The sequence below is a fragment of the Micromys minutus genome, assembly GCF_963924665.1.
Source record: "Micromys minutus genome assembly, chromosome: 19".
NCBI lineage: Eukaryota > Metazoa > Chordata > Mammalia > Rodentia > Muridae > Micromys > Micromys minutus.
In genome coordinates, this window is record NC_137954.1 from 41,331,483 (window position 1) to 41,352,324 (window position 20,842).

Sequence of the window (20,842 nt, forward strand, 5' to 3'; positions counted from 1 at the left end):
TCCCGAAGTCGAAAATGAAAGTCTAATTTGCTTCACCTGTGGCCTGTAGAGCTCTCCTGACCGCAGTAACTCTACGCCTTCGAAGTTCGCACAGTGACTTGAACGAATCCACAGGCTTGAAGTGTCTCCCATGCTGCTTGACGACTTTCCGGGATGTCTGCGTTCGCTGTGCTCGCCTAGACTCCATCTCATTCATCAAACCCCTAACACAGGTGGAGATGGGGGGGCTGCGGGAACTACAATTCCCATGAAGCACTGCGACCACGCAAGCGTGTTTGCTCACGCTTCTATACTTTGTTCCATTGGCTGGCCGATTGGACCTGGACTCCTGATTGGCCCATGGCCTGAGGCGACAGATTCCGGAAAGGGGAAGAGCAGCCAATATGGCGGCGGAGCGCGGCGCGGGGCAGCAACAGTCGCAGGAGATGATGGAGGGTGAGTGGCCCTTGTGGGCGACCGGGGAGCGGCGAGCTGTGGGCCGGGCGGATACGGCCTTTTGTGGGATCGGAATTTGGCCTTTAGCCTCAGGCCACAGCCACGAAGCTCTGACAGCTGCCAACATGGCTGGACAGAGCTGGAGAGGCTCGGAGCCCCGGCCCGAGGGCGGCAGCAGCCAGAAGGACCATACCCCGGAGAACAACGAGGCGCGAGCCCGCCCAGGGGGATTGTCGAAGAAGCTGTGGTTGTAGGAACCTGGTCTTAAAGCTCCGAGATTGACAGGCGAGGGGGTAGGGCTGTCCTCCGTCCGCTCACTGGGAAACTGAGGCTTCAGGCGTGGGAACCTGTTAAGTCCACAGTTTGTTCACGCTGCATGGATGCAAAAGAGTCTGCTCTGGAAGTGAATGGGTTGGGCAGAAGGATGGGTAGAAAGGACCTCCGGAGATTGGGTTTACAAGGCGTTGTCTTATTTTATAGGCGTTTAGTCTCGAAAGGACTATATTCAACTTTCTTTTTTCTTTGTGTTGGATGATGTTATCATATATATTGTAAATACATATGTAACACATGTATACAGTTGTGTAGATACGTGGTCATTACATGCATGCATATGTGTGTGTATGTATACACACAGTCTTGTACTTACCCTACTCATTGTAGCATTAGGCAAATCATAAAAGCCTTTGAAAGACTCCTCTGTTTCGGTGAGGATTGTTCACCTCTGGAAGATCACTCACTGAGAGGAGTGCTAGGGAAGAGGGTTGCAGAGCAAGGGACAGGGATGTAGAAGAGCGTGAGTTTGGAAGCAGAGATGCTGCCCTGAGATGGGCCCTGAAAAATCACTAGATGTCACTTAGACTTGGGTCTGATGGGGAGGGCCAGTATCATTCCAGAGAAAGGAAACCCAGTGACAAGCAAAGGAGTAGGGAAAAGTGACCTATATTAAGTCATGCAGTGGGGATTGGGAAGAGCCAGAGCAAGGCTGCCCAGAAAAGCTCTCTGAGAGACTTGAAGGGAGTAATGCTAGAGCTCTTTTATTTCTAACCTTTGAATCTTTCGTAAGCAAAGGAAATGCTTCTTCCTATCCCCCTCCTCCCTCCTCAGTAAAAGGCAAGTACAAAAGCCAAGCTTTTTCTCTCGTCCACTCCCACACGTCATTACTAGCTGACACTTAGGTTTCTATGGCCCTATATCTTTTTGGAGATTTTTTGTGTGTTTATTTGGTTTGGTTTTGGCTTGGCTTGGTTTGGTTTGGCTTTGGTGTTTTGTTTTTTAAGACAGGTTCTCACCATTTCCTTGGCTGGCCTGTGTAGACCAGGCTGAACATGTTTTACCATCTTCTCTGTCACTACTAATACCTTAACTCAAACCTTCCTCCTCTTGATAGATTTCATTACCTTTTTTGCTAGTTTATTATACCCAGAGCCTTGCAGTCATATTCTTGCACACTGGAACGTCTCTACTTCCCTGAGGCTAGAGGTACAGGGTGTGCCTACTGTCCCTTCTTTCCTCTGGCTCCTCCTGGGGGAAGTACAGAGACTATAACACAGCCTAGTTTCCCTAATCCTAGATAGACTGTCTGGTACCTCTTGGTAATTCATACGTTCTCCTACACGTCATACACATGAGCTACCGTTGTGCCCTTTCTTGTTTGGTCCTGACAGGGGGAGGTACTCTCCTCTCCTGTACAGAGATGAATATCAAGGTTTAGAAAGGAAGATCATTTGTCAAAGCCACATTTCATTGTTGCTTTGTTCATAACTCAAAGTCTGTTCATTCACTCCAGAAAACTGCCCTGTGGTTGCTGAGCACCCGTAATTTACCTGGGGCATCTGCCATTGCTGAGGCATTTTTTGTTTTCATTCACTCTGCTCACAGTCTGATCTTAGCTAGTCTTGATTCCTTTTGGAATGTGGACCTAAAAATTTAACCAGTTTTCTTGGTCAGATGGATAGTGAGACATCAATGAAGGTATGTGGCAGAAGGGTCACAGTGGTCCCCTCTTGTGGTGGACATAACATCAAATGTGAGAGCCACCTGGAAGGTACTTCAGTATCTAGTGCCAATAATGTTCCTGATCATAGATGATCCAGATTTCAGAACACTTGTCAATTCTTGGCAAGCTCTTGGAGGGGAAGACAGCATGTCAGTTGTCTTCATGTGGCCTACCAGTCCCTGTCTCTGTATCTTAAGTGCTATTGGATGTAGAAGACATTCAAATGTTCATAAACTGAATTGAACTATTTTAGAAAAAAGTCTTGCTGACTTACAACTGTTGTTTAATCTCTTCTGTGTTCCTCGAGTTGTCACATGAAGTAGATGTGAATTGTCACTGATGTGTGTGGGTTCAGTTGACAGGCGGGTTGAATCTGAAGAGTCAGGTGATGAGGAAGGGAAGAAGCATTGTGGCGGCGGCATCGTGACAGACCTCAGCGAGCAAAGCCTGAAGGATGGAGTAGAACGGGGCGCAGAAGACCGGGAAGGTACTGGGAACTCACCCAGTGGGGCAAGTGTGCTGTTGAAGACCACTTTGCACATAATGTCTCCTCACAGCAGTAGTTGTGTTCCTCAAAGGGCCTCTGTAGATTGGCCGAGTAGGCATGCTATCAGAGGGCTGCCTGTTCCCTGCGGTGCTGCCATAGCAAATGACTGAGTTACATTTATGAGTACAGTGGGTCCATTTCTGCTGAAGGGACAGTTCCACTACTGATGATTTTGACACTCCTGTGTCACCTAGAACAGAGCCAGAAAAACTTTTTAACCCTTTCCTCAGAAAGCAAAATTTGAAGAGAGCATGGTAGAGTAGTGTTCTGCTTCTGTATCCTGCCACAGTGATGAGGAATCATTTCTGATCCAACCTCAACATTTCTTCTTTGAGACAGGGTCTCACTGTGTAGCCCTGCTTGATCTTGAAACCATTATATAGACCAGGCAGGCCTTGAACTCAGCACTCTGCTGGCCTCTGCCTCCTGAGTTCTAGAATTAAGGATGTGTACTACCATGCCCACATCCACCTCAACATTTATATAAGCCTGAGAGTCCCCCTGTCACAAGCACAGATGTTAGGCTAGTCCCGCCATTTGAAACTGAACAGCTTCCTATGATGGTTTTATACCCTCTTCAGTAATGGGCCATGCTTATGTGCTTGCTTAGAAAATTAGTTTCTGTGGAAAAGAATCGAGAAAACATATGAACACAGAAAGTTGTACCAGCTGAATTATTAGGTTCTGAAAATATGGTATTTAATTTAAAATGAGTATTTAGTTCTACCTGCTTAAAAACACATTAGCATTGCTGAGGATCTCTTAGCAGCAAGCTTGAGAGGAAACTCTGCCTCTTACATTTTCCAGATCTGTGTGGATTTATCAGGTATTCATAATTATGCATTACCTTTATAAAAATAAATTTGAAAAAACATAGCTACTTTTTAAAATAGCATTGTGCACTGTGTGCCAGCAAAGATGATTGGTAACTATGGTAACCAAATTTTAAGGCAAAATGAGATTACCACAAAAGTACCTATCACAGTTAGTTTAGAACTTCAGAGCTGATGTCTGGAGGTGATGTGGGTGGATAAAGCGAATGGGCTCTGTCACCATTTGACAGTCACAGAAGAGCTGAGCTCTGTGCCACTGAAATATTAGAAGACTTGAAAATTAAAACAGTATGGTACTGGGCTTTGTTTCCTGGCTAGCAATGTTATTGTGATGGGACATTCATTGTAAGAGGACTCTAATGTGTGAAAGATGAGGAGAGTAAAAGTCCCATGCCAGCCAGAGAGCCCTCCTACAAGGCAGGCCAACTGGGCTAGATCCCAGCTTATTTGAAGTCCCTACTCTTACCTCCAGATGGCTATAACATGTAGTAATTCTCTGGGAACATGAATTTCTGGTCCTTAACAGTAACTGGAACTGCTCATACTTATTTTTACTTAAGTTTCAGCAAAACATTTAACTATGTCAGTCATTGCCTTCCTATATTTCTTAACCTTATGTGTATATGTGTACTTGATAACAGTGGCGTGTATGTGCATACAGGTATGTTATGTGAGTATGTGTGCATGTAGATGGCAAAAGACAGTCTCAGGTGTTGTTCCTCAGGCACTGTTGACTTTGGCTCTTACAGGCCTGGAAATTGCCATTTAGGCTAAACTGATTGCAGCAAGCCAGCATGCTTCCTCTTCTCAGGAGCTGGGATTACAGGTGCACCACTGTGCTCAGTGTTTTTCTGTGGGTTCCAGAGCTTGAACTCAGATCCTGTGCTTGCACAAACATTTCACTAAGCTGTCCCCCCACCCACCTATCCTCAACACCAGTTTTGTTTGTTTTTTTAGTGCTAGGTATTGAACCCAAGGCCTTAAGCAGCTGAGTTATGTCCCCAACTCCCTAATCTAAAATACAACTTTGATACATTCAGAAGTTTCAGTTGGTAACCTTGTTCTGAGTTGAGCTGGTGTTTCAACAGGAAACTTGAGGCCATTGACCACGTATTCTAAAGAGCCTGGGATAGCCCCAGTTCCATCCTCTGGCTCAGTGCCACTGCCAGTTGTACCTACTTTAATCTTACAGTAACTTGGGTGGCAGTGACCTGGCTACCTTGCTTTCATTGTAATGCCTCTCTCCTTCGACAACTTCTGAGTTTGTAGACAGGGAGCTACTGTCTTCTTTTGAGAATAAGGGGACTCTTGTACTGTCTTCTTGGTTTTATCTAGTTCCTTTTATTTAACACAAGATTGGTTGGTATCCTATAAATTATGGGTAAAGTCGGTGAAGTTAGTTCAACCTTGTAGGGTCAATTCTTTATTTAGCTGGTTCCCTGCTGCATGTTCCTCTCAGAGACTTGCAATGGAGAAGCAAGCTGACCAGAACACAGTATGCTGATGTTTGGAGGAGCCAGACATGGACTGATGTGTAAAGTGTGTGAGCTGGCTCCACTGCAGATGCAAGTGCTTGTTTGCCCTAAGGAAATGGGGCTACAGGAAAAAATTGTAGTAAGTCATAAGTTCAAGGAAATGGAAGAAAGAGGGAAAGACGGGGGAAGAGAGAGAGAAAATCAAGAGAGAGACTGAGTGTGCATGCTTATGTTCTGGGACAGAATGAAAAGTTTAGACTCACAAAACAACAACAAAAGCAGCCTGTTTTGTTCTACACAAAGTTTCAAGATTAGAAAAGATCTTAAGAAAAACACTACAAAACCATGAACATCTAGGAATCTGAAACAGGAAGATTAAAACCTCAAGGCCAAGGGCTGGAGAGATAGCTTGATGTTTAAGAGCACTGGCTGCTCTTCCAGATGATTGGGGGTGGGGGTTAAATTCTCAGCACTAGGTCAGCTAACCATCTTGTAACTAATTTTAGGGAAGTTAAACGCCCTCTTCTGGTCTCTACTGGCCTTGCAAGTGGTGGACTGATACACATGTAGACAAAACAGCCATGCACATAAAATAAATATTAAAAAGGTTCAAGACCAGCCTGAGCTACACAATGAGACCCTGGCTAAAAGGAGGAAGAGGAGCAGGAATCCAGTCAAAATAGATAGCTTTATTTGGGTACCAATTGATGCAAACTAAGGAAAGAAATTATCAGACTACTGGGAAAGTGGGTAGCACTTTGTTGGTATTTGACTAAGATGTTATTCTTGAAGTGTTATAGGGAATGTATGCACATGTATTTGCATCTAGTTCTTTCAACAGCACAATCAGGATCTGATGAAATGAAAATGAGAGGCTTGTCATATGAGGCTTTTCACTGCGGCAGGAAGCAGTTTATATCTGGCTCTCGGGTGGATAGTCTCATGAAATCCAAATGGGCTTCTCTGCTGGAATTAGTTCACCAGGCTCCCAGTTGAGAAGTGTGCTTAAATTATTCACTGAAGCTTTTTGATCCTGTCTGTTGAGCTCTACTTCATTTTGTTTCCCTCTGTCAGAGAAGCATCTGTAGATGCTGGGCTCCTTTCCAAAGCAATAAAAGGCACATCCAAGAACATGTAATATACCCAGCATGATCTGATTCAAGTGGCCTGATTTATTGCCACAAACAAAGGGGAAAGAATACATGGGTGGATAGGCTGCTGGCAGCACACACTCCAGGGATTCCAAGAAGGTGACAGCCATGATGGGAACATGTTTCCCAGCAGTGACTAGGCTTGACTAAGTTCACCAAGACTCAGGCAGCTGCTCTCCTCCTCTTTCCCACCAGGAGTATCAAGCTGCAATGGTATTCTTGGGAAGTTCAGAGGCACATATGGATTTGGAGATTTTGCTTCTCACCCTTCTCCTCTCTAGTGTCCAGCATTTGAAGTACCCAAACTTCTCCAGCCCTAGGGCAGAATGGCAGCTCTATTAAAACCTGTGGCCACTGACTCATAGAAACAGAGTTGTTCTTTTTCTTTCTCTTTAGAGGAGCATGAGCTGACAGTGGATATGGAAACCATCAGCCTGGACCGAGATGCAGAGGTAATGTCTCCTGCCTGACCTAGTCTCAGGGGCGTAGTTACAGAGGACCCTAACTATCAGCTAACCACCTTTTATAAAGGTGATAAATTAGTAATTAGAGAGATCACCTAAACCTCCCTTGATTGTGTTGGTTCCCTGTATTTTTACTATTTTTAATATCAACACTTGAAATTTATTTCTGATTAACCAGTAAGAACTGTATGGCAAATGAAATGCTTTGACTCATAAGTTACATGAGTCCAGTAATGGTGTTGATGGCAGGATCCTCACAAACCCCATTTTGGGGAAAAGTTTGTGTGTGTGTGTATGTGTGTGTGTGTGTGTGTGTGTGTGTGTCCCCAGTTGCTAGGGGACTGAATTCAGACTGACCACTAGGTCTGCTTTATACAAAACAAACACACTAAATCACAGCTAAACTGAAGATTGTCTACCTGTTGACATTGTGTCATTGTCACCTGCCAGTTCAGAGTGGATCTGCTTAGTGTCCCATGCTCTCTCTTGCCTCTCCACATGGCACTCTCCTACGTGGCTCCAAGATGGATCTGAGAAAGATCTTTTTATGTTTTAGGATGTTGATCTGAATCACTATCGAATTGGAAAGATTGAAGGCTTTGAGGTGCTAAAGAAAGTGAAGGTGAGAGGGCTCTATCTGTCCTTGTCCACAAGGTGACTTAGTAACGTTACTTGAGTTGAGGAATATGCAGTCCTTGTTCCCATCCTGTGGGTGGTACTGGCTTCTATCCTCTTACCTCTGTTCTGAATGGGACAGGTGTTCTGTATTTGGAGCTCAAGCCTGTCTGGGCCCTCAGGCTGCCTCGGTGAGCACTTGCACAGTCTCCTGTCCCTAGCTCACTGCAGTTAAATTTACTTCTCAAAATGGAGCCCAGTAAAGGTTCCTTCAACTTCCAGGACTTGGCCTACACTCCAATCCTATTCAATGTCTCCCCACACAGGTGTGCTCAGCATGGGGTCAGCCTGGCTTCCCTTTGGGCCTGTACCTGTCCTCAAGTAGAGGAGGGTAATTCCAGCTTCCCACTCTCACTCACCTGCCTCCTGAAGGCCAGCATAAACCAGGCCCTGGAGGGTGGCCCTGTGTTCTCCCGAGCCAATGCCAATTCCCTTCCTACCCTCCAGTCACTCTGCCTTCGTCAAAACTTAATTAAATGCATTGAGAACCTGGAGGAACTTCAGAGTCTTCGAGAACTGGATCTCTATGATAATCAGATCAAGAAGATTGAGAATCTTGAGGCACTGACAGAATTGGAGTGAGTAGGGGAACCCAGAGGTGGAACGGGTTGGGTGGCCAGGTTCCTTAGAATCTACCCATTGCCTGGCTGTGTCGTCTGAAGGGTGCCTCTATACAAGTCCTGTCCTGTGCTAGGGCTCCTGAGAAGGAGCAACAGCTCCATACATGCTGTAAGCATTAAAGGCTCCAACTAGGCTTCTGCCTAGGTTACATTCAATACTGATGTCAGAGTCAGGAAAGAGGACCTTTAATCCATACGCCCCTCTTTAGACAGATGTGTTAGCAACATTTCTGACTTGACAAGTCAGCTTTACCTGTGGTCTTATCTGTACTTCGATCTTATCTGGACTTTGTTGGTGCTGGGTTTTGTTTTGGTTGTTGTTGTTTTTTTTTTGTTTTGTTTTTTTGTTTTTTGTTTTTTTTTTGAGCCCAGGTGGAGCTGAATTCTCTGTAACTGATGATGATCTGAATCTTGACCCTCAGGCCTCCGGCTCTTCAGTCTGGCCTTACAGGCGTCACCACCATGCCCAGCTGCTTTGTGATTTTAACTTGTTTCAACTTTAGTCTATAATACTCAGGGTGAGCTAGTACAGTGCATGGTACTAGGTTCTCCATGGACACAGGCATAAAAGAAACCTGCTTTCTGCTCTTAAGTAAGGCCCTAGGAGACAGTGTTCATAGCCTGCAGGTTGCCTTTACATCTCCAAGCTCCAGGTAACCTCATGGTTCCATTAGATGACAGCTCCAGTGTGAGCCAGTCAGTGAACTGTGGGGCCATGGTCACATCCCACCTCCGAGTGACTGAAGATCTGGGGTCAAACACCCCTCTAATTGGGATTCCAACTTCTATACAGACTGTGTTTATTCAAGACATATTTTGCTTCTTTCTAGGGTTCTAGATATTTCTTTTAATTTGCTGAGAAATATTGAGGGGATTGACAAACTGACACAGCTGAAAAAACTCTTCTTGGTCAACAATAAAATCAATAAAATTGAGAACATAAACAACTTACATCAACTGCAAATGTTAGAACTGGGGTCTAACCGGATCCGGGTAGGTACCAGTCACACTACTATTTCTTGGGAACAGTTCTCTGGGCTCTGGATCCTTAGTGGTATACATAGCATATGTGCTTAATTGAGTTTTCTCACGTTCATATTGTTTGGAGGAAGCAGGGAAATATTTGTTAAGGAAAAATGCTAACTGGAAGCTATTATTAATAAGAACTGCTTATATCAACTGGTCTAGTCTGGGAGTTAGCTTTCATTGGCTTTTCACTTATGTCATGGTCCTGTGCCAAGCCAGTCCCAACTGTGCTCCATAAGGTAAGCCAGCTAAACTTTCCTTTTTAACTAGTTCATAGTGGTTTTCCTCCATGTGCATCCGAGATGTGTTTCCCAAGCTGAGAAAGGAGGTCACTTACAATAATCTGTCATGTGATAAGCAAGTATCTTGCCACTGAAATGCCCTAGAAAACAGGGCTGGCCCTTCATCGCCTAAACGTGTCCTCTGGCAGAATTTGGTTTGCTGTTCAAGATCCATTTAACCTTGAAGCCATGGTCAGAATGGAAATGAGAAGCTTGTTTTTTTGTTTGTTTGGTTGTTTGGTTGTTGGTTGGTTGTTGAGACATCGTTTCTATGTGTAGCCTTGGTTATCCTGGAACTCACTATGACCGGGCTGCTGTAGGCTTTGAACTCAGAGATCCATCCTACTCTGCCTTTTGCTGGGATAAACGGCTTGTGCCACCACACCCAGAACAGCAAAATCAGTTCTTTACCAGTTGACTAATAGCTATTAAGAAAAGTCCCTTATATCTCAGAGGATCATATAGGTGCTGGTATTGGAGGAGGATCTGCTATGCATAGAAAGAGGGCATTCCGATGGGCAGACATGAGGGTTTAGTCAGTACTAATTTTGACATCCTAGTGTCATTGTTGTATGCCTTGTCCTCACCCTTCTTGGTTAGTGGCTGAGACCAGTATTTACAGGTATGTGTCTGCCCACCCCATGTTTGGAGCACCCGCCATTTGGTTTTCAGAAGTACTATACCATACACTGTGGCCCACCCTTGAGATTCTTCAAGAGCCGTAAGGGTACAAAGCTAGAGCTAAAGACGCATGACTGCAGCAAGGAGGAGGAGTAAGTGGTCCAAAAGGCTGTAGAGGACAGTGCTACACAGGCTAGAGAAAACCAGCTAGCCTCTGGATTTTCAAATAATCCCAGAGCCTTTGAAAGCATTAAAGTTGCCCAGGTGGTAGTGCACACACCTTGAGAGGCAGAGGCACTTGGATCTCTGAGCTTAAGGCCATCCTGGTCTGCAGAGCAAGTTCCAAGACCTCCAGGGCTACACAGAGAAACCCTGTCCAAAAAAAAAAAAAAAAGAAAGAAAGAAAGGGAGGATGGATGGGGGATTGGGAGTAAACCCAGAAGTCAGTCTTCATCCTCCATCATTTCCTCCTTTTCCATTCTCTGTATTAGAGAGAGTTCAATGAAAAATCTGCAGAGTCTAGAGATCACAGAGAAAGTCTTAGATACCTTTCTTATGTTCTAGGCAACTTACTTGGTGTAAGTTTTAAGCACACAGCAAACGTTTAACTCGATGTTCCATCTGTTTGACAGGCAATTGAAAATATCGACACATTAACCAACCTGGAGAGTTTGTTTCTGGGGAAAAACAAAATTACAAAACTTCAGAACCTGGATGCACTTACCAACCTGACAGTCCTCAGTATGCAGGTAGTGGACCCCACCAGCTCCCAGCTTCTCCTTCCCACAGGGCCACCCACCATCCCCAACCTGATTTTATTCCCTTGGTATGTTCATGATCTGTACTATTTACAGTAGGTGTCAAAAACAGTAGAATCCACAGGCCCTAACCTAACCCTAAACACAGACCTCTAATTAAAATCCCATTTGGTTTTTTTTTTTTTTTTTTTTTTTTTTTGGCTGTTTTTACATAGTTTGTTTTTACTTTTAAGAATTTTATATTGAGAGCTGGAGAGATGGTTCAGTGGTTAAGATCTGTTCTCCCAGAGGATCCAGGTTTAAGTCCCAGCACCTGTTCCCTGTTCGCTCCAGTCCCAGGGAATCTGACACCTTCTGTCCTCCAAGGGCACCAACCATATACGTGATGGTACACAGGCAACACACACACAAAATAAAATTTAATTTAAAAATGATTTTTTTTTTTTATCCATGGGGCTGGAGAGGTGATTCAGAAGTTTACCAGCACTTACATGTGAATCACAAGTCTCTGTAACTGTAGACCAGGGCTTACACTCTTCTGGCCTCTGAGAGCACCTGGCAAGTATGTGATGCCCAGACATCCTTGCAGGCAAACGTTTATGCACATAAGATAGGGATAAAGGAATCGGGTGGATTATAGGGCATCTTAAGGGAGATCTTACCCCCAGACCTCAAGGTCAGTAGAAATTTATATATATTTTTTTATATATAATTTTTGTGTGTGTATATATGTATATGTATACAAAAATTATATATATATACAAAAAATTTATATATATATATATATATATATATATATATATATATACACAAAGTACAGATTCAACTAACTGTTTAGCATAGATTTATGGGTTGTTCGTTTGTTTGTTTGTTTTTTGAGACTGTGTCTCACTATGTAGCTCTGGCTATACTGATACTCACTAAATCAGGCTGGTCTCCAACCTACAAGAGATCTGTCTCTTCCCACAGATCCCAGAGATGGGATTAAAAACATACACCACTATCTGTGCCTGGTTCATGTTGAAATATTTGTTGTTGGTTTTTCATGTTTTATTTTTGTTGCGGGGCGAGATGGCAGCAAATTAGTAGTTTCAAACGAAGGGAGATAGAGCTGGAGAGCCTGGGATGCCTGGTTTGGCAGGATGCACTGACAGCCAGTCATGGCGCAGGAAACTTGCAGACTGTTCCAGAAGAGGTGTTCTTGAGCTGGAATTGGGTCGTAAGATATTGTAAAAGAAATGAACTTTATTTATTTCTAAAACAAAAATGTTGGGGGACATGGACCAGTGAGTAAAGGTGCTTATTGCCAACCAAGCCTGATGACCTGAGTTCAGTTCCCCGGGTTCCCTATAGTGAGTGGAGAGATGGACTTCATGCCAGATACGGCTCAGTAGTTGAGAGCACCAGCTACTCTTCCAGAGACAAGGCAGCTCCAACACCCACTTTTGGCTTCCGCACCAGGTATGCACGTGGTACACAGATGTACATCCAAACAGAATACCTATTCACAAACAATAATATGTTGTTATTATATTTTTGACATTGTAAAATTATTAGATTAATTCAGTGGTCTAGTGGGATGCAGAGCAGGTAAAGACTGAACACCTGAGTTCAGCGCCTAGTGCCCACAGGATGGGAGGAGCAAACTGACTTCTTCTAGCTGTCCCCTGACCTCATGTGCATGCGCACATACACACGTAGAATACAAAAATATTTTTTAATTATTTCAAGTAAATCTTCAGATATATTTTTTAAGTGAGATTTTCATATTAAAAAAAAAGACAAGAACTTCCATGTTAATCTTCTTTATTTCCCATTCAATAACATTCTAAATTTTTGATTTTATTGTTTTTATTTTGTGTGTGGATGTTTTGCCTGAATGTGTTATATCACATGTCTACCTGATGGTCTTAGAGGCCCAGAAAAAGGCACTGTAGATGATTGTGAGCAGCTATATGGGTTCTGGGAATGAAACTCAGGTCCTCTGGATGAACAGCCAGTGCTCTTAACCACTGGACTATTTCCACCCCATCCCACCCCCAACACATTTTTGTGGGTTCAGAGAGTTCTCAAGCTTGAGTGGACAATCTGCTCAGCCCCAAGGTTGACACTTAACTGTTTTTACAGAGCAACCGGCTAACCAAGATCGAAGGGCTACAGAGCTTGGTGAACCTTCGTGAACTATACCTCAGCCACAATGGCATCGAGGTTATCGAGGGCCTGGAGAACAACGTAAGAGCCGATTGGCCTGAGGGAAATAAAGGGAGGTGGAGAGGAAGGGGCTGGTGTTGGTATTCATTGCCCTCCATGACTGGCCTAAGGTGAACACACCACTTACAGAATGTAAGCTAAGGATCCTCTGTCCCAATGAGTCAAAGGGCAAACATGTCCTATGGCTGCCTGTGGGTTTTCGACACAGGTAGCACAGACACCCTCCTAGGGCAGGTCACTGCATATCTGCTAAGTACTCTAGGCCTTTCGGGGATTTGAAAAGTCACCACCCTCTGTATCACACAGATAGCTAACACAAGGATCATCAGCTCTGGCCTTCCCATTTATCCTTGCTACTGAGCTTCCTGCCCTGCCTCAGCCTCTACTCCCAGCCTGCGAAGGCTATGACGTGAGCTCAACTCTGCTGCTAAGAAGGAAGAGTATGGCTCTTGCTCCCCTACCTACCTCCTAGAATCCAAAATGCTGAAGGCTTCTTCCTGGTCTTCTCCTCTCCTCCTCTTCCTCTTCCCACTGCCTTTCACTAACCTCTCCCACCCTTCTCCAGACTCCCTTCAGGAAGAGCCTCACACTTTCAGCCTCACACTTACAGTTGTCTTTGACCCCACCTGTTTTTCCTCCAAGACAATTTTTTTTCTTGTTCAATTTTACTGGGGTTGTTTTGTTTTCTTTAGGAGGGACGTTTTTGTTTATTTGGTTAGTTGGTTGGTTCTGACAAATTGTCCCCAAGTGGAGCAAGATTGGGTCAGGCTCTTGTTCTTGGAAGCATCATCCTTTAGATCCCATCACAGGTTCCTCTGCCCTTTGTGTCTCAGTCCAGGGCTGGGTTATGTCAGTGGTATCATTCTGGAGGAAAACCAGTGTCGTGGGTTTTAGCATCACATACATAAGAATTTTCAGAAAAGCTAAAATTTGTCTATGACAATTTGGTAACCTTTTTAAAATTAAATTAAAGATATATCCAATATGTGAAGCCAGCTGTGGTAGTATACCCTATAACCATAGCACTTGCATGGTGAAAACAAAAGAATCAGAAGTTCAAGCCTCTCCCATGCATAAGACATGTCACAAGGATCAAATGGCATTCTAATACCTCTATACATATAGACTCAGTGCTGGTGGCATGCGTGCCTCTGTTTGTGTGACACTTATGTAGGATGTGGAGGCAGGAAGGGTGTTACTGTGGAACCTTCAAGGGACTGGGAAGTCACAGATGTGACACTTTTTAATCAATGGCTACTGGCTATGTTTGAATTTTTTTGTTTTAATATCCATTTAAACTTGGAAAGATTTGGAATAAATACACCAGGAATGCAGTGGAAGACAGGGACCATGAGTCTGAAGTGCTGGGGGGCCTTGAGGGCAGAAAGTGAAGGAATATTAGGCTCCCAGCCACTGCAAGATTCCCATGGAGTCTAGAGGGGACAAAATCCCGGTTTGTTAAAACAGTGGCAAGCAGTGTAAGCCACGGTAGACTTAATCTTGACCATAAAATTGCTCCTCTGTTGAATCTTAAAACTATAAACTTGAAAATAGCTACCCATGATTTTAGAGCACATCATGAAACTCAGTGTTGTAAGGTAGGTGGTGGTACACACCTTTAATCCCAGTACTCAGAAGACAGAGGCAGGCAGATCTCTGAGTTTGAGAATCTACAGAACTAGTTCCAGAACAGCCAGACTACACAGAAACCCTGTTTCAAAAAGAAAAAGAACCCATACTGCTGTGTCTTGCAAGATACTGGTATCCACAGACACCATTCCTCTGTTGCTAAGGTTACACTTGCCCTTGATGCAACCATTCCTTCTCAGTCCCAGCAGTTCTCAACATGGCCTTTCTTCAGTACCTAGGCCTTCCTAGCATTGCCCCGGGTAGCTTGGTCCAAGACAGGAAGGTCTGTTACTCCCACTTCCACTGTGTGCCTTGTGTATCTTTTTTTAAAGGATTTATTTATTTACTTTATGTATATAAGTACACTGTAGCTGTCTTCAGATGCACCAGAAGAGGACATCAGATCCCATTACAGATGGTTGTGAGTCACCATGTGGTTGCTGGGAACTGAACTCAGGACCTGTGGAAGAGTAGTTAGCACTCTTAACCGCCGAGCCATCTCTCCAGTCTCTATGCCTTGTGTATAAAGCCTCACTAAAGAGAGGAACTCCACTGTGGGGTAATCTGGTACTGTGTATTTCCTCATGATAAAATTAAAGACCTGCTGCAACAATAGTTCTTCATGTCTTCTTCAAAGCTCAGGGTCTCACTGGGGTCCTCTGTGGTTTTGAGGCCTTCATACTGACAGAAATTTCAGAGACACTGAGAGCCTCATGAGGTTTTGAGTAGAAACACTGAAATCAGGTCCAGCTGGGAAACCCTCATGAAATGGGTAGGTGACACCAACCTGAGAATCATCAGAGCCAACCCAAGGCACAGAAGGTGACTTGCATGCTGCTGTGGAACTTTAATAATATAGAAAATATTTTCTTATTTTAGAACAAACTCACCATGTTGGATATTGCATCAAATAGAATAAAAAAGATTGAGAATATCAGCCATCTGACAGAACTGCAAGAATTCTGGGTAAGTTTTAATCTTAATAGGCTTGGTATCCGTCTGGCTCAGTGAGTCCCGTTGAGCCAAACAAGTCCATGAGTGCAAGTCAGCCAGTCCTGGAGGCCTTGATGCTCAGAAAGCTGTGCATGTCTTCTGGAGATAAGACTCAAGTTGTTAGCAAGTGTTTTTATCCACTGAACTGGCTTAGCATCTCCACCTTCAAACTTTTGAGTACAGTATTACAGGTATTTTTTTCTTTTGAGTAAGATCTTCCTATGTATCCCCGACCATTCTGGAACTCTCTGTGTAGGCCAGGCTGACATCACAGAACTCCACCTGACTTCACCTACCAAATGCTGGGATTGAAGGCATACACCACCATGTACAGCTGAGCTTTTTAAATCTGTAAATTGATAGTTTTTGTGAAATACAACAAAAAGGAAAATGTTCTTTCTCTAACATTTTTCTAGTCCCTCCCAACTCTTAGTCTCACATAAAACTCTAAGTACGCATGTGCTAGTCCTTTGGTAAGTAGATCATCACATGCCTGTTACCCCTCCACCTCTCCTTGGGTTCTGCTCTGGCTGAGCAGAGTTTGCATGATTCCTATTGCACTGTCTTTAAGATCTTGTTTTTCCCTCTGCATTACTCAGTTTGCTATTAACTTAACCACTTACATTTTAAAAGACTTAGGTATTTATTTGTGTTTATATGTTTTTATAATACATCTGTGTATATGTGGACACCTGTGCTTCTGTGTGGCACAGAGGCATAAAGAAGGCATTTGTACCTTCCTCTTGTTATCTTCTGCCTATTTATTTGAAGCAGAGTTTCTACCTGAACCTGAGTCTGGCCTTTTCTCATTCAGCTAGACTGGAAGCTGGCAAGTCCCAGTGATCCCCTTGTCTTCTCCTTTGGAACTAGGTTACATAATGCCCAGGATGCCTGACTTGTTCCTTGGGATATATGGACTCCATTCTTAGGCACTAAGGACTCTTAACTGCTGAGCCACCACTCCAACCCCTGTGCCTTCTCTTGACAAGATAACTGACAAAGGCCACATGAGAGAAAAGGATTTTTTTATTTTTGGTTTGTTGTGTTGTGTTGTGTTGTTTTTCTCAGAGTTTGAAAAGGCCCAGTCTGTCATGGCAGCAGGAACATGCAGATGGACTCTGGACCCTTCATTTCCGGGAAGGCTCAAAAGAAGGGAGTGGGTCTGACTGTAACTGCTTTTCAGCTTTTTATTCAGTCCAAGATCCTAGCCCAAGGGATGATCCCACCCACATCAGGGTAGGGCTTCTTTCCTTTGGAAATCCCCTCAGACATCCTGGAGGTATAACTCCTAAGTGACTCTAAATCCAGTCACACTGACAGTGAAGTTGGCCATCAAGCCTATGCAATGAATTTGTGCTCTAGTTGTATTTTCAGCTCCTTGAGAATGTGTTGTGTATGTATCTGAGTATGAATTATGTACGCATGAGCACCTGTGCTCATGGAGGCCAGAAGATGGTTCTGGATTCCTGGAGCTGAAGTTTTAGAGGATGTGAGCCACCTGATATGCCTGCTAGGACCTAAGTTCAGACCCTCTACAAGAACAGCACTAGCTCTTAACCTCCGAGTCATGTCTCCAGACTATATTGTTCTGTTTCTCATAGATTTTTATGTTTGTCATTCCTTCTTTGTATGACTAGTAACTTATTGTGTGCTGATTATAAAACTAAACAGTTGCATGTCTGCATGCTTCTTGAAATGCTTCATAGTTACAATCTGGACCTAGGAGGGATGGCACAGGACCCTCAAAGAGCCACTCCCATCCCTTCCCCTTGCCACACTGGCAAAGTAGACATCATGCTGACTAAAATCTAGAGCAGGGAAGGAGAACCTGGTATGTCAGTCTGGTTGCTGCTGAAACCTGCTCTGACAGCAGACATTACCTACTCATGTCACCAGCAAATGGATGGATCAGTTGCTTCTCTTCTCTGTATATGCCTGTGCTGGCCTCACCCCACTGGGATGCTCAAGAGTGCTGCTCTGAAGAATGGAGCAGGCACCAGCCTTGGTTCTCCTATCATCCTGCGTCCTTCTTGTTGTCTTCGCTTCTTCCTCTTGTGTTTTGCACCTCAGAAGTGCTCCAGCATTGAGTCTTCATTCTCCTCTCTCCTTGGCAGCCCTATCCAGCTCACAGACTTAAATGTCACCACTCTGCTCCTGGCAACCAAGTTTCTCTTCCTACCTCAGGGTCTTTCCTATGTCCAGCTGTCTACTCTTGTGTTGAGCCATCACCCAAATAGGATAAGTCCAAGCCTGAGATCTTGGGTTGTCCCCACAGTTCCTCCACTTGGCTCAACCTCAGTGAACCATGACTATTTTTCCAGATCCTCAGACCAGAAGTCTTGGCATTCTTCTATAGCTCGCCTTTCCTGTGTACCAGATCCACTTCAGCGTCTAAGTACTTGCCTCTGCCTTCAAAATACATCCTAAGCCCACATTCTTCCCACCTTTGCTGCTGCCACCTGGCCCAAACCATCAGCATCCTTTCCCTGTACTGTTCGATGGCCTTCTGACTTGGAGCTCTATATGTACCATTCAGATAAGATCCTTGTGCTTAATTTGGCTACACATTTACTAAATTTTGAACAATACAGAGATTAGCATGACCCCTGTGCAAGGATGACATGCAAATTTATGAAGGATTCCATATTTTTATTGTGTATGAGTTAATAAAGAGATAAAACTTAGGGGGAAAAACACAGAGACCCTTCTAGAACAAAACCTGTATTGGACTCCCATCCCATTTAAGAATAAAAGCCAGATTTCTCCAAGATTCCCCTCTCATTGCCTCTCAATGCTCTGCTGCCGATCCTCTCTCTGCCTTTTCCCACAAACATCATCACTCTGCCAAGTCCCAGAATTCTTCAGGGTATCAGCACAGGATAGGGCCTCACAAATCATCAGTAGAGAAGCAACACTCCCAGGACCAACACTGACCAGGTGCTTCAAACCCAAAGGAATGTGCCTTGTCATGCCCTGTGAACATGGCATGTGCCCAAGTCTCAGGGCAAGTGCCCAAGAAGCTCTTAAATGGAAAGCAGTCATGTGCCTTGAGATGCACCCTCCACTGCATTCTCAGCCATAACCTTTACCCTGGCTGCAGTCCTCTGCTTCCCTTCTGTTTAACATGAAGACTGTCCATGTCCTCCACACACACAGACGTGTGTCACCTTAGCTTTTGCTCCCTCCAACTCTAGCCATGGTAGGTTCTCAAAGTAGAGAGGTTACTTTCCCAGGAGTGGTGCTCTGCTGCTTCCTGCAGCTGATTGATGCAGGCCCTGCAACCTGGAGTGTCCACAGACATGAATTCTGACTCTGTGGGCAGAATGAGGCTGCAGTCAGAATCCCAAAGTTTGAAGCTAGACTGGCTGCTCTGTTTGGGCTGTTGACATCGTAACTTGCCCTGACATTTAACTTCTGTCTTGAACAGTGGACTGCAGCCAGCCTAAGAGGCGTGAGTGTCAAAGTGCACACCCTGAACAGCTACAGTTAGGGGTCATGTTGGTGCTAAGTCAGTCGTGCTTTCTACATCACAGAAAGTAGCACACATAGCTAGTGTAATTTTTCTGTTCCATAGAACAAACCTTTGATTAAACATTTGCTAGCATACCACAGGTCCTCACCTAGGTGGGTGTTTTGCTAAAAGAGCCCTTCCCAAGCTTCTGCCTCAGCACTTAGACTAGAAAATGGGTTTGCACAGTTTCACCTGGTACTGTAGGTTTCTCACCCAAGAGAGCTTTGTCTCAACAGTTGATCCCGACATGAAGCCACATGTATCCATTGGACAATGTGAAAGTCAGTCAGCTCAGTCTCATCTTATGGCACATTTGAAAAAGGAGGACACTTTCCTGCCAGGCTCACCCCTTCCAGATGAGTTGGTGGAGGTGAAATTGAATCTTACACTGCAGGGTCCAGGGTTCCTTATCTGCTGTTGACAGTGTTAATCAGCTATGGGTAGGATAGCCTTTGCACACAGAAACTAACTAACAGTAGAAATATTCTCAGAAACACCCCACAGAGGTGATCTAAGAATCACACTTGGGAGTAGAGCAGCCTCGGATTAGCTATGTTACAGTCATTGAGGCCTCAGCCTTGGCAGCAGTTGGTGAGATCAGGTGTGTGGGGAAAGTAGCCAAAGAAGCCTCAAGCTTCAGAGCTGCATGAGGGCTGGGGTGTTGTGCAGCCATGCAGCCAGCACTGCTTCAGCTCTTCTCTAATGAACTTGATTGCAGCAGTGTGACTCCAGTTAGTGTGGGAGCAGGAATAGTTTGTCACAGTGCCGCTAAAAGGCAGCCAGGAAGTACCGAGTGCTGGTGGAAGGGTCTGTGAGACACTGGATAAGACTGTAGAGTGATTTAATGACTCCTGCCTCATATCTGGGGATCCTGGGAAATAGGGGCCAGAGCTGATTACTGATGGTTTTTTCACAACATGTGTTCCCTCAGATGAATGACAATCTCCTAGAGAGCTGGAGTGACCTTGATGAGCTGAAGGGTGCCAGGAATCTGGAGACTGTGTACCTGGAGCGCAACCCCCTGCAGAAGGATCCACAGTACCGGCGGAAGGTCATGCTGGCCCTACCCTCTGTGCGGCAGATCGACGCCACGTTCGTCAGGTTCTGAGCCCTCCTTGCTCCTCACCTGGTCCCTCTCCTCAAAAGAACTTCCCAGCCACGGTTTTTTATTCTACCTATTGCTCCTGAAGTCGTCACTATACCAACAGTCACAACCCAATGGCAATAATAAGGCACCAGTGGTACCTGGCCTGTGATGCTACACACCATTTGGAGATGCCAACACTATTAAATCTTGCCACGCGGTCTTCCTGGTGAATTGACAGTTATTGTAGCCATGGAGAGAATGCAGGACATGTTACAGTCATTTGCTCTTTCTGTTTCTATGTCCTTAGCTTGGTGGGCATTCTGGGCTGCCCAGCAGACCTTCAAGTTGGTTTGCAGGGTTTAAGTAGTCATGACCTACAACAGCACACTGTTGTCTTTCAGACCAATTTTGGAAAGAAAAATATTTTTCTTTGACAATTTTGAAAAGATTATATTTAATTTTTTTTTTTTTTTTTTGAGTAAAAGATGGTCCAGTACTCCTCAGTGTCCTTCATGAAAGATGGCTG

General features: G+C 44.5%; 1 protein-coding gene across 2 annotated transcripts; it reads left to right on the forward strand.

The window, feature by feature from the left end:
- Nucleotides 1-344: 344 nt before the first annotated feature.
- On the forward strand, nucleotides 345-20,536 carry PPP1R7 (protein phosphatase 1 regulatory subunit 7). Of its 2 annotated transcripts, none has more exons than XM_080933281.1 (10): nucleotides 345-435; nucleotides 2,790-2,921; nucleotides 6,837-6,892; nucleotides 7,461-7,526; nucleotides 8,027-8,157; nucleotides 9,030-9,192; nucleotides 10,760-10,876; nucleotides 13,013-13,117; nucleotides 15,605-15,691; nucleotides 20,161-20,536. In XM_080933281.1, the coding sequence occupies exons 1-10, from the start codon at nucleotides 384-386 to the stop codon at nucleotides 20,335-20,337; spliced, it is 1,086 nt and encodes a 361-aa protein (XP_080789407.1). In that variant the 5' UTR covers nucleotides 345-383; the 3' UTR covers nucleotides 20,338-20,536. The 2 variants fall into 2 exon arrangements, with proteins under 2 accessions (XP_080789407.1, XP_080789408.1); XM_080933282.1 differs by lacking the exon at nucleotides 20,161-20,536 and adding an exon at nucleotides 17,833-17,961.
- Nucleotides 20,537-20,842: the final 306 nt, after the last annotated feature.